Source organism: Schistocerca cancellata, chromosome 2, assembly GCF_023864275.1.
Source record: "Schistocerca cancellata isolate TAMUIC-IGC-003103 chromosome 2, iqSchCanc2.1, whole genome shotgun sequence".
Classification (NCBI taxonomy): Eukaryota; Metazoa; Arthropoda; class Insecta; order Orthoptera; family Acrididae; genus Schistocerca; species Schistocerca cancellata.
In genome coordinates, this window is record NC_064627.1 from 411,611,451 (window position 1) to 411,625,141 (window position 13,691).

The window sequence follows — 13,691 nt, forward strand, 5'->3', positions numbered from 1 at the left end:
GCATATCTCACTAAAGATCAACTGAAAGATGAGCTTGCCATCTACAGGGAAAAGGCGGATGGCAGCATGGCCACGTTGGTGCTGCAGTTGCACGGGGCACTAAGTTATGGGCTTATTGTCACCTCAAACACCGTAGATGAGGTATGTGGTGCTTGCTCTATTTGTGACATTCTTCTGGATAGTATACAAGCCAATCTGTACATCTACATCTACATTTATACTCCGCAAGCCATCCAACGGTGTGTGGTGGCGGAGGGCACTTTACGTGCCACTGTCATTACCTCCCTTTCCTGTTCCAGCCGAGTATGGTTCGTGGGAAGAACGACTGCCGGAAAGCCTCCATGCATGCTCGAATCTCCCTAATTTTACATTCGTGATCTCCTCAGGAGGTTTAAGTAGGGGGGAGCAATATATTCGATACCACATCCAAAAACACAACCTCTCAAAACCTGGACAGCAAGCTACACCGTGATGCAGAGCGCCTCTCTTGGAGAGGCTGCCACTTGAGTTTGCTAAACATCTCCGTAATGCTATCACGCTTACCATATAACCCTGTGACGAAACATGCCACTCTTTTTTGATCTTCTCTATCTCCTCTGTCAACCTGACCTGGTACGGATCCCACACTGATGAGCAATACTCTAGTATAGGGCGAAAGAGTGTTTTGTAAGCCACCTCCTTTGTTGATGGGCTACATTTTCTAAGGACTCTCACAATGAATCTAAATCTGGCACCCGCCTTATCAACAATTAATTTTATATGATCGTTCCACTTCAAATCATTCCGCACACATAATCCCAGATATTTTACAGAAGTAACTGCTACCAGTGTTTGTTCCACTATCATGTAATCATACAACAAAGGATCCTTCTTTCTATGTATTCTCAATACATTACATTTGTCTATGTTAAGGGTCAGTTGCCACTCCCTGCACCAAGTGCCTATCCGCTGCAGATCTTCCTGCATTTTGCTGCAATTTTCTAATGCTGCAACTTCTCTGCATACTACAGCATCATCTGCAAAAAGCCGCATGGAACATCCAACACTATCTACTAGGTCATTTATATATATTGTGAAAAGCAATGGTCTCATAGCACTCCCCTGTGGTACACCAGAGGTTACTTTAATGTCTCCATTGAGAACAACATGCTGTGTTCTGTTCCCTAAAAACTCTTCAATCCAGCCACACAGCTGGTCTGATATTCTGTAGGCTCTTATTTTGTTTATCAGGCGACTGTGCAGAACTGTATCGAACGCCTTCCGAAAGTCAAGGAAAATGGCATCTACCTGGGAGCCTGTATCTAATATTTTCTGGGTCTCATGAACAAATAAAGCGAGTTGGGTCTCACACGATCGCTGTTTCCGGAACCTATGTTGATTCCTACAGAGTAGATTCTGGGTTTCCAGAAATGACATGATACGCGAGCAAAAACATGTTCTAAAATTCTACAACAGATCGATGTCAGAGATATAGGTCAATAGTTTTGTGCATCTGCTCGACGACCCTTCTTGAAGACTGGGACTACCTCGGCTCTTTTCCAAGCATTTCAAACCTTCCGTTCCTCTAGAGACTTGCGGTACACGGCTGTTAGAAGGGGGGCAAGTTCTTTCGCGTACTCTGTGTAGTATCGAATTGGTATCCTGTCAGGTCCAGTGGACTTTCCTCTGTTGAGTGATTTCAGTTGCTTTTCTATTCCCTGGACACTTATTTTGATGTCAGCCATTTTTTCGTTTGTGCAAGGATTTAGAGAAGGAACTGCAGTGCGGTCTTCCTCTGTGAAACAGCTTTGGAAAAAGGTGTTTAGTAGTTCAGCTTTATGTGTGTCATCCTCTGTTTCAATGCCATCATCATCTCAGAGTGTCTGTATATGCTGTTTTGAGCCTCTTACTGATTTAACGTAAGACCAGTACTTCCTAGGATTTTCTGTCAAGTCAGTACATAGAATTTTACTTTCAAATCCACTGAACACTTCACGCATAGCCCTCCTTATGCTAACTTGGACATTTTTTAGCTTCTGTTTGTCTGAGAGGTTTTGGCTGCGTTTAAACTTGCAGTGAAGCTCTCTTTGCTTTCGCAGTAGTTTCCTAACTTTGTTGTTGAACCACGGTCGGTTTTTCCTATCCCTCACAGTTTTACTTGGTACGTACCTGTCTAAAACACATTTTACGATTGCCTTGAACTTTTTCGATAAACACTCAACATTGTCAGTGTCAGAGGAGAAATTTTCGTTTTGATCTGTTAGGTAGTCTGAAATCTGCCTTCTATTACTCTGATCCCTGTTCTGCGCTTACCGAGTCGAAAAGTTAGGTTCTGTTTGTTATCAGTAGGTTCAAGGTGTTATCTCCACAAGTCGGTTCTCTGTTTAATTGCCCGGGGTAATTTTCGGATAGTGCACTCAGTATAATGTCACTCGATGCTCTGTCCCTACCACCCATTCTAAACATCTGCATGTCCCAGTCTATATCTGGTAAATTGAAATCTCCACCTAAGACTATAACAAGCTCATGAAATTTATGTGAAATGTATTCCAGATTTTCTCTCAGTTGTTCTGCCACTGTCGGGAGAGCTCGGTAAGAGGAGCCCATTATTAACCTAGCTCGGTTGTTGAGTGTAACCTCCACCCATAATAATTCACAGGAACTGTCCACTTCTATTTCACTACAGGACAAACTACTACTAACAATGACAAACACCGGTTGCATGCAATCTATCCTTTCTAAACACCATCTGTGCCTTTGTAAAAATGTCGGCAGAATTTATCTCTGTCTTCAGCCAGCTTTCCGTACCTATAACGATTTCAGCTCATGAAATTTATGTGAAATGTATTCCAGATTTTCTCTCAGTTGTTCTGCCACTGTCGGGAGAGCTCGGTAAGAGGAGCCCATTATTAACCTAGCTCGGTTGTTGAGTGTAACCTCCACCCATAATAATTCACAGGAACTGTCCACTTCTATTTCACTACAGGACAAACTACTACTAACAATGACAAACACCGGTTGCATGCAATCTATCCTTTCTAAACACCATCTGTGCCTTTGTAAAAATGTCGGCAGAATTTATCTCTGTCTTCAGCCAGCTTTCCGTACCTATAACGATTTCAGCTTCGGTGCTTTCTATCAGCACTTGAAGTTCCGGTACTTTACCAATGCAGCTTCGACAGTTTACAATTACAATACTGATTGCTGCTTGGTCCCCGCATGTCCTGACTTTGCCCCACACCCTTTGAGGCTGTTGCCCTTTCTGTACTTGCCCGAGGCCATCTAACCTAAAAAACCGCCCAGTCCACGCCACACAACCCCTGCTACCCATGTAGCCACCTGCTGTGTGTGGTGGACTCCTGACCTATCCAGCGGAACCTGAAACCCCACCACCCTATGGCGCAAGTCGAGGAATCTGCAGCCCACGTGGTCGTAGAACCATCTCAGCCTCTGATTCACTCTCCACATGGCTCTGTACCACAGGTCCGCAGTCAGTCCTGTTGACTATGCTGCAGAAGGTGAGCTCTGCTTTCATCCTGCTAGAGAGACTGGCAGTCTTCACCAAATCAAATAGCCGCCGGAAGCCAGAGAGTATTTCCTCCGATCCATAGTGACACACATCATTGGTGCTGACATGAGCGACCACCTGCAGATAGGTATGCCTTGTACCCTTCATGGCATCTGGAAGGACCCTTTCCACATCTGGAATGACTCCCCCCGGTATGCACACGAAGTGCACATTGGTTTTCTTCCCCTCTCTTGCTGCCATATCCCTAAGGGGCCCCATTAAGTGCCTGATGTTGGAGCTCCCAACTACCAGTAAGCCCACCCTCTTTGACCACCCAGATCTTGCAGACTGAGGGGCAACCTCGGGAACAGGACAAGCAGCTATGTCCAGCTGAAGATCAGTATCAGCCGGAGACAGAGCCTGAAACTGGTTCATTAGACAAACTGGAGAGGCCTTCCGTTCAACCCTCCGGAATGTCTTTTGCCCCCTGCCACACCTCGAGATGACCTCCCACTCTACCACGGGTGAGGGGTCAGCCTCAATGTGGGCAGTATCCCAGGCAGCCACAGCCATAGTCCGATCAGGGGATGCGTGGGACAAGCTGGCCGTCCCCGACAGTTATTGTAGAGTAGTACCCTCATTTGCGCACAAGTACTGCGATTCAGGTACAGTTAAATCGTATCATTAACCATTTTGAAGACCTCAGCATCATTATCTCTGATCCTAAATAGAAATTAGTAATTTAACCTTTATGTGATAAAGTAATTAAGCTGCAACTCAAGGAAGTTTGCTGAACAGGCAAATTAATATGGTTAGAGAAAGGGATTCTGATCCTAGGGAATGTGGTGATTCAAAAGCAGTTGGTACAAGAGAAGGAGATAGGTTGCATACTTGGAATTTGTTTAATAAACTGCCAATTCCTATTCTGCCTGTAATTCATGGATTTCTAGATTGACTATGGACACTGATGGGAAAATTTTTGATTTGTTATGATGAATGGTCCAATTGCAGAATCAGGCTATGGTGTTGCACCTTAGAAATACTATGATATTACAAGTCATGTATCCCTTGTCTCAGAGCAGAAACTAAGTAGAGTAGCTGCTAATGCCATCATGGAAAGAATGTCATTAAGTATATTCTGCCGAAGAAAGTCACTTGTCAAGTTGTTTTTGTTAGGAATTTCTTAACAAGACTAGCCCATGGATACCATGGGAAACCTTGAAAAAATTGTCAGTTTTCTCAACAGTGTAGCTCAATGAATAAGATTTGGAAGCCCATATAATGCTTACCATCTTTTAAGACATCCTTTGGGAAAATTTTTATGTATGACCCACAGCTTTAGCTCTCACACTTTTTTTATTGTATTTTTTTGATGCAAGTGAAATAAATCATGCTAATTATTTATGTACTTCATAGGTACACATTACTCAAAATACAAACATAATAGAATATTTAGTTTTTTCCTGTAAGTTCTTTACACTATTATGTTTAAAGCAGACTATTGAAAAGATGGTGCTATCATAAATTGTGGTATAAAAAATTTTAAGTATGATTATCAAAAATTTTGGAAATGAATTTAGGTTTTTGCTCAAAAAAGAATTTTATTTTCAAAGTTAAATCATAAGTGTAGTCTACTTTTTAGATAAGCATGTTTTAAGGCAGTAAACAAAATTTCAGCTCTCTGTCTTTAATAGTTTTTAGCCAAAGTGTACCAGAACATGAAATAATTCAACTTTTGGGTAATTCAAGTTAAAGTTAAAACTTGGTTTCTCTATTAAACTTGCATGGCACTCATGCACCCCTGGTCCATATTCATCTTGTTTCCTGTGTTGTTCTTCCTCCCTTCTCTTTTTCACACTTCTCCTCCTTATTCTTGCTTCTTTAGTGGCTTCCACCACTGATTTTTCTGCTTTGAAGAGTCTCCTTCAGTCAATGGCTATTAGAACTTTAGAGCTCTTTGCATATTTGTCCACCAGGCACTCCCATTAGTTCCATAACATTAAGCCTTCACACTGCACCATCACTGAAACATAGAACAGCATCTAGCACACCTATTTTCAAAGTCTTTAGTCCTACTAGGACAGTTTTTGGTATCTGTTCCCATATGCAATTGTTGAAACTTTCATTTGGATTTTGAGACCTACCATGTAAACATTTCTCTAATAATCTTGTGTTATTAAGCTCCCTATATATAGTTTTTATAACTTCCATTATAGGAAATGGCAAACATGTTTATGGTTGTAGATCTCACCTTGAGTAACAAGACATCTGGTAGCCACGCCATCACTCACTGCCAGGTGGGCAGTTTACATGACATAGGTTGTCATCTGTGGAGGATTTATACAAGAAGGTAGGCCATACTGCCTTTTTCATTCCCTCTATGTCATTTTTATTTTGCCTCATGGCTTGTCCATAATAATACTGCAATCTGTCTGTTTCTTCGTCTGTAAGCCAATGACGTCCATAAATACACTTACCATCAGCTTATTTCTTTCCCTTCAAATTCCTCTTCATGTTCCTCAGCCTTGTACCTATACTTTTCTGGACACATCGAACATATTCCAATTTATCAATTTTTGTGTCAGAATAAGGTTTGATTAATAAACTGTTTGGTACCTTTTTGAGTCTCCATCTCCTAGGTAAGATGTATACGTCACACCATATTTCTCCACTGACCTGTGAAATATCTTCACAACACCTACAGATTCCATCCCTCCACTATAACCACTAAAATTAATCAAACATGTATGATTTTCAGTTCCACTAGTACAGCCATGACAATACTTGGTAATGACTTTACCACTTTCCAAGGACACAGCTGTCACTACACCGTTTAGGGAACTATGGCCTTTTCATTGCCATGATGCATCCAGGGCTGCAGACATACATGTATTGCTGTCATTCATGTCTACACTTTCCTGAACAGCATTTTTCATACTATCATTTGATACTTCTTCTGAAGTCTGTAGAATAATTTTATTGTACCTGTCAAACCTTGTAGTGGGAGGTAAGTCCATAACAGCACAGAAAATTTGTGCACTTATGTACCCTTTGCCTATACACCTCATAGCAAAGGCAAGATAAATATGCGTGTTATACACTCTCTGTTCAATCATGCCACAGGTATAAACACATTTGCTTAAATCACAAAAATTACAAACAATTTTTAATTTTGATGCACAACCTTTTCTAGCATGTATCTCCTCAACTACCTTCACACCACTATTGCCACATTCCTTACACTGAAAAGCTTTATTTATTAGTTCAGATAGAACAGAGAGTTGAACAATATCACAACCTGAATTGATAGTTGCCATCTCTATATTATCAGCATTAATACTGTCAAGTCCATTGAACAAATATTTCAGTTTTAGCTTCAAAGCACTTGGAGTAGTTGCAGCTGATTCAAGTGTTGTAACACATTGTATTTCAGTATTAGTACAGTTAATTCATTTTGTGAACCGATTTCCATAAAATTTATGTTGTTTAACACTGAATTTCATAATTCTTTCCATTGGTTTCAAGTGGAATAAGAAACTCACACACACAATAAGAAACTCATGCACACAATTACTTCACTGTACACAAAATATTCACACCAAAATAAGAGCAAAAAATGACTAAACTCTCTCTATAAATAAAAGATAAGTAAATGTAAAGCTCTCAGAGGTAAGCCAAACTCTCCCAAGCTGATCTGCCCTTTGTATGCACTGCTGTATGCCATGAATATGTTTGCACCTTCTGGAAGCAACCTCTCACTAAGTGATGTACACTGGTGTTGTAGGTTTTCTCAAATCTGTAAATTCCTGGTACTTCAGAAACCTCATGTTAGGTGCTGTTGTGTCAATGGGAGCTTGATTTCCACTGTCAGGAAGGTAGTATTTTATCTAAAAATTCAGCAGTGGTTGTGGCTGATTGTGTTCACTGTGTTACAGGGTTTGAGTACCGAAGTATTGTTAAGCTGCAATTTTTTAAAAATGTGCTGGGTGTATTTTAAATTATACTGATCAGGAGATCAGGAGATCTCCCTAAACTAGGGAGAAATATCCTTTGTGTCACCATAAGCACCAACGAGGGATGTTTTTGGTTATCGAAAGCGGGTTTCCTTCTCAACTGTCTATTTCAATCTGAAGCAGGCTAGGGCCTCATTACAGATTTTAGAACAATATCCTGAGACTTTGATGGATAAGATGGGTGTCACAAACAAAACTGAATATAACATTCAGGTGATGGATAAGGAGCCAGCGCATCAGCTGCTTTATCGATTATCACCCCAAAAAATGAAAAATACTTAGAAAGGTAATAATCAATGAGCAACTGGCCAATGGCAAAGTTCATCCATCTGTGTCCCCTTATGCATCCCCAATTACTTTGGTGCTCAAGGCCAGTGACCAGGGACACCATCCAGTGGTCAACTACCACAAAACCAAATCAGAAAGTAATCTTGGAGTCAGTCTCACTTCCAGACTTGCATGACTGCTTCACCCGGTTCTCAGGTGCACACTACTTTTCTGTGCTTGATGTTAACCAGGCTTATCATCAGGTACCACTAGCAGAAGAGTCCAAGCCCTTGACCACTTCCTGGATGGATTGGAATTTGAGTACGACTGAGTCCCTTTTGGACTGACCACAGGAGCTGCAGAGCTGTCCCATCTTTTAGATTCTGTTTTGGGTGATTTAAAGCTCAAGAGCTTATACATTTATTTATTCCTTGTTTTAACGGTGTTATGTTGTTATGTGATCTTGTCACCCATGTTCCTCGCCATCCTGGTTACCCCCAGTTTTGTCAGAAGTACAGTATAATCAGTGAACTAGTTGTGTCAGGTTGTTTATTAAGTGGTTTTCTAGTAACTCTATGTAAGTGATCTTGCAGTATTAGTGGAGTGGTTGGAAAAATCCTAATATGTTCTTTGAGAGTCCCATTCAAAATTTAAACCTAAAATGAATTAAGTCACTACTGTGATGTGTAGTTAAATTATATTTAAGGTTGTTTATCACACTTTGTATGAGTGGCTCTTTCAACCTCAAGTTGTTCTACTCTGTATATGAATATTTTAGTAATTTTTAGCTTGTTCATCTGTTTTGTGTGTTATAAAGTTTGTACCATTTGGTTAGAATTTGAATATTTAATTGAACCTGCTGGTTCTGTACTAGGAAACATACAAGGGCTATTCGGAAAGCAAGTTCTGATTGGTCACGCAATGGAAACGACTGTGAAAATCTGATGAAGCTCTCCACAGATGTGTTGGGCAGAGTCTCTAATACACCTGTCAATTGCATCAAATCACTCTTCTCAGTGTTGAGTGCACACTGAGCATGTAAAGATGGCAAGAGTGTAGTGTCTCCCATGAGGTACGAGGGCCTGATGAGAAATTTCAGCTGAAGCTATGCAGCCCACATAACATAAGTGTTATGCATTTCCGTCTTCAAGACAATGGTCAGCCACATTCTGCAGGGGCAATGAAGATGCTCCTGAAGAGTTTTCAATGGGAAGTGTTTGATCACCCAAAATACAGCCTGTAAATGGCCCCCTCTGAATTTCATGTCTGCTAACATGAACAGCTGGCTAAGAAGACAACTTTCTGGCACAGATCATTAGCTGTACACCAGCACAGAGAATTGGCAGAAAGCACTGGCAATGCTATGACAGATGTCTTAAGTAGGATCAGCAACTATGTAGATAAGTAGCTGCAAATAAAGCTTTGTCATTTTCACAGCAATTTCCATTTTGCAGTTGATTGGAACTTACTTCTGAATATCCCTTGCATTTGCTCCAGTATTTTGGTGGACTAGCCCTGTCTGAATTAAATTTAAAGTTCAGTTTAAACTGCAGTGTTAAACTAAATTTTAATTACATCGATAGTTCTTTATGGTCCTGTTTTTGGTAGTTGCTGCTTAAGTTTGTGCCCATTTGATCAATCTATTAAATTGTGCCAGCAGCTGTTTTTCTTAAGCTTTTGTAGTAAATTCTGTTGGCAGTGGCTGCTCAAATTTGCTGTGGTAACAGTTGCTTTTTATAAGTTGCAGTAGTAAATCTTGTTGGCAGTGATTATTAATACTAATGTCATTAGTTTGTTTGATTAAAAGTGCAGAGTGTTGCTTTCATAAAATCACAGAAGTAAATTTTGGTGTGTTTTGGTTATTAGTAAGTTTTGCCAGTAGTTGCCTTTTGGTAAAGTCTCATTAATAAATATTGGTGGTAGATGCTGTTCTAATGTAATGTTTTCTAAGCTTGTCTCAGAGTTTGTCTTGAGTGAAATCTATTTTTTGCTTGTTTCAATAAAGCGATTTGTTTAAATTTTGGTAACTGTATCTGGCACAATAGCTTACCATTCCTCACCATCCCCTTACTGCTTGCAGATAAACAAGGAGCTTCCAGAAATTGGAACAGATAAGTGTCAAAGATGTTCAATAAATCAGAAATGCAAACACAGAAATGGCAGAAAATAATCATAACATTTGAGTTACTGGTCACATATGTCATCTGCAGCTGGCTGTAACCAGTCAACACCAGAGTTAGCAGAGCAACATAACTGTGACATTATATTGCATTATAATATTACATATTTTAAGAAATTTCTTATGACCGTGGTTTATACAGTACCTGAAGAGTAAGAGAATGAGAACAGTTGGTAATGAGATAGCAAGCTGCAAATGACGCCAGTCTCTACAAAGGGTTGCAATACATGCAAGTGTTATGACACCAACAGACCAAAGATGTTCATAACAACATCCAGCCACTGTTCTTTCTTTCCCTTCCATTAATGATGTGCCTATTAATAAACAATAACATGTCACAGTCTTCAAGCAATTCAATGAAAAATTAAATTATCCAATGATCACATGTATAGTACTCACAGATGTTGTAGCCAGCAGTGAACATTTGTGTGCAAGCAAGAGCAGTAACAAAGCGGAGTGCACAATGTAGAGTGAAATATGGAGAAACTGCAACACCAACACCAGAAATAATTTGTACTATCATTCCTCCAATGAGAATCAGACGAGGTGACCATACTTGGCTTAAATATTTAAAAAGGATTCCGCCAAACAAAACTCCCTGCAGGTAGAATGACTGAGATGTTGGTACCAACATCTTCCTTTTACATACAAGCTGCCACTGAAATAGACAGTAATAAGAACATTTTAAAACTGGTCAATGGCACCAATAAATGTTAGGATCACCTTAATGACAAAATGCCATAACAACATTTTTAATGTGTTATTTATTTTTATGAGGGCAATTCAGACATATTATTGACAATGAAGAAAAATGACTGATGGTATCTTTGACATGAATCTCAATAGTAATGTTGTGACATGTTCCAGAAGATTAGGCTTGCTAATAATTTGTAATCTGTGCCTTTTATTGTTGATGTTGTTTGTCAAATCCATATATTCAAAACTGAATTGAGAACTACATCAAACTAACACCATAAATAAAGCAAAATATCTTGTAAATAACCACAGAAAACCATTATATAAATAATATACTTCTTCAAAGTTAGACAGTGCACTGACCAGTTGTTACATGCACTGCAAAGTAATTAACAAATCGTATGTATTTTATATTCTGTGACTTTGTACAAAATAAACAAAAGCTTAAATATAATTTACAAACATATTTGTTTTAAATTTGGTCATGAAAAACATTTTGGGTATCTGCAACAGGAAAAGTAATACTCTTGAATAAATGAGAAAATGTAATAGCCATTGAATGTTAATTCATAACTCTGAACTTAAACAAGCTATATGAAGACTTCCAAAAAATATTTTTATGATACTCTAACAAGTAATTATAGATTGTGCTGAGTGATTTAAGGTTGAATGTATTTCATTATTACTATTTATAAATAGAACTACTGATAGCACTATTCAAATTACCACCACTCATATTGGAAGCATGAATGCACTGTTTTTTTTTTAATTATTATTTTTTGTGTCTTATGAACTTGTAGAAGCATTTGCAGCTGTGCCATAATGAAATAGCCAGTTTCAATGGAAATTAAATGACAGTGAATGACACAATAAATATTTCATATGCTCTTTGACATATTTTAACTGAGATGGAATGTGTCGATTCCTTACAAAGGACATTTGTGCTGACTGTATGCGAGAAATTTAGAGTTTTGTGACAGATTAAGATGGAAATGATAACTGCTAATCTTGGGCAGTGTTCAGCCTGTGAAACACTTGAGTACAGATTGAAAGCTTCGATGGAAGGGGCAAGAGGGCCAATGGCATGGGGTAAAAACTATATATTCCTATATTTTGTACATCATTTACTTAACTGTTGTGTCTGTTTAACAGCTGACGCAATACATTATGCCATGTCTGCAACCACAATATGTGGTATCCATTTGAAACCAGGGAGATACTTGCAATCAGCAGTTCCCCTCTGCGAGTACTGAGTGAGGTGATGCTGAGGTTGAGCCAGTGGACTTGTTTTTGGACGAACTGGGGCTCAGTTACCCATCCAGCAACTGAATCTTCCATGGTTTTCTAACTCATTTAAGGCAAACATCAGGATGGCTCCTTTGAAATGACACAACCAATTGCCTCCACCAACCTCCCCATTTCAAGTTTGTGCTCCATCTTTAACTGTCCTTTCTTTTATCCTGAAGCAGTGCATGCTGCAGCTATAGTTAAAGAATTCATTCACGTTATTCCATAGTGAACAGACACAAGACATGATGAGACATGATTTAAAGGGTGTGGATTCAGATTTGGCACGTAAATTCATGGCTCTCAAAACGAATTTCACAGTTCTACATCACAGAAATAAATCTATTAACGATAAACAACATTAAAAGAGAATCCCTCACATTTGGTTACATTGTATGAACTTCCACTAAATAGTGTCTCTACTATCTCCTCAGATGACAGGACATCATTCAATGACACTGTAATACTAGAAGAAACGAAAGGAAGAAAGCTTCCTGCACATAATTGTAAGTGAACAATGTAGGAAAAGACAGATTGCTATTACTATAAAGAAGACATGTCAAGTTTCAGACAGGCATGGTTAAAAAGACACTTGCATTTAGCTTTCAGCCACAGCCTTCATCACTAAAGACACACAAACACACACACACACACACATATAAGCACACACTCCACATGTACACATTATCACCAAGTCCAGAATCTCGGGCCTGAATGCATTCTGGGCCGAGATGCGGGAGTTGCGGTCATGTGTGCGCGAGGTGTGCTTGGTTGTGTGAGTCTGTGTGTTAACATTACTGATGAAGGCTTTGGCCGAAAGCTACATGTGAGTGTCTTTTAATCATACCTGTCTGCAGCTTGATGTGTCTTCTTTATGATAAGTAGCAATCTATCTTTTCCTACATTGTTTATATTCCTACCTGGAGTTTCCATTGTTTGATTAGTATCTAATTGAAAAATTTATGTACAGTGTTGGTGAAAGCTAGTAGTATGATGAAGTCAAAAATAACAAATGTTGGTGTTTTCACATAAACCCAATATTCTCCCTCACTGTACTATATCATTTTAAAATGTTTATAAATATACTGTGTATTTACTGAAATTAAGTTTCCAGGAAGGTGACAAGATAGATTTACCAGAAAAGCATGCAGAACATCATCAGAACTATTATGATAAAAATTTTCATGAACAAAAATGGATGATGTTCTCAATACCCATAAAAATTGGCAGAGGGAGCCCATAATATCAATCATGTGGTCTTTAAAAATGGATACCTTGAATATCTGTTGTGCAGTCTATATTTATATATTATACAGGTGATGGAATACGTACTTCTGCTCTTTTTCACTGTCCACTTGTTGTCACGGTGCTATAGCTCGAGTGAACTCTTTTTTTTGCATCAACAATTTCTAACCAGTGTTACTCAGTAAGCAGTTCTGATCAGTTATTATTTATTTATCAGTTAATATCATGTCATTTTCAAGTTAACGCATTATGCTAAAGTCCATTTTACTGTTGCCTGTAGTGTAACATTAATAAAGAATAAAAATCGAATAATTCGGGCATTGTTTTTAGTACTGGTGTTGCTATTCAAAGTAACTAATCTGCAGTCGTTTTGTAGGAGGAAGAACGTACAAGGTTACTTTCATTTCATTTAATTACAGTAGAGCTGCACTTGGCTTTTGCAGATCACGAACTGATAGCAGAGTACAGAAGAGAGCTGCAAATAGGAATAAAGCAACTATATCAATACTTATGTCTG

General features: G+C 38.9%; 1 protein-coding gene across 4 annotated transcripts in view; it reads right to left on the reverse strand.

Annotated features, from left to right (window-relative positions):
• Nucleotides 1-13,691, reverse strand: part of LOC126161859 (organic cation transporter protein-like) — a 325,910-nt gene that overhangs the window by 75,366 nt on the left and 236,853 nt on the right. For all 4 annotated transcript variants that reach the window (XM_049917973.1, XM_049917972.1, XM_049917974.1 and 1 more), the window contains 2 exons: nt 10,346-10,604; nt 10,092-10,260 (listed from right to left, as the gene is read on the reverse strand). In XM_049917973.1, coding sequence (XP_049773930.1) covers nt 10,092-10,260; nt 10,346-10,604 — 428 coding nt within the window. The remainder of the gene's footprint in view (nt 1-10,091; nt 10,261-10,345; nt 10,605-13,691) is intronic.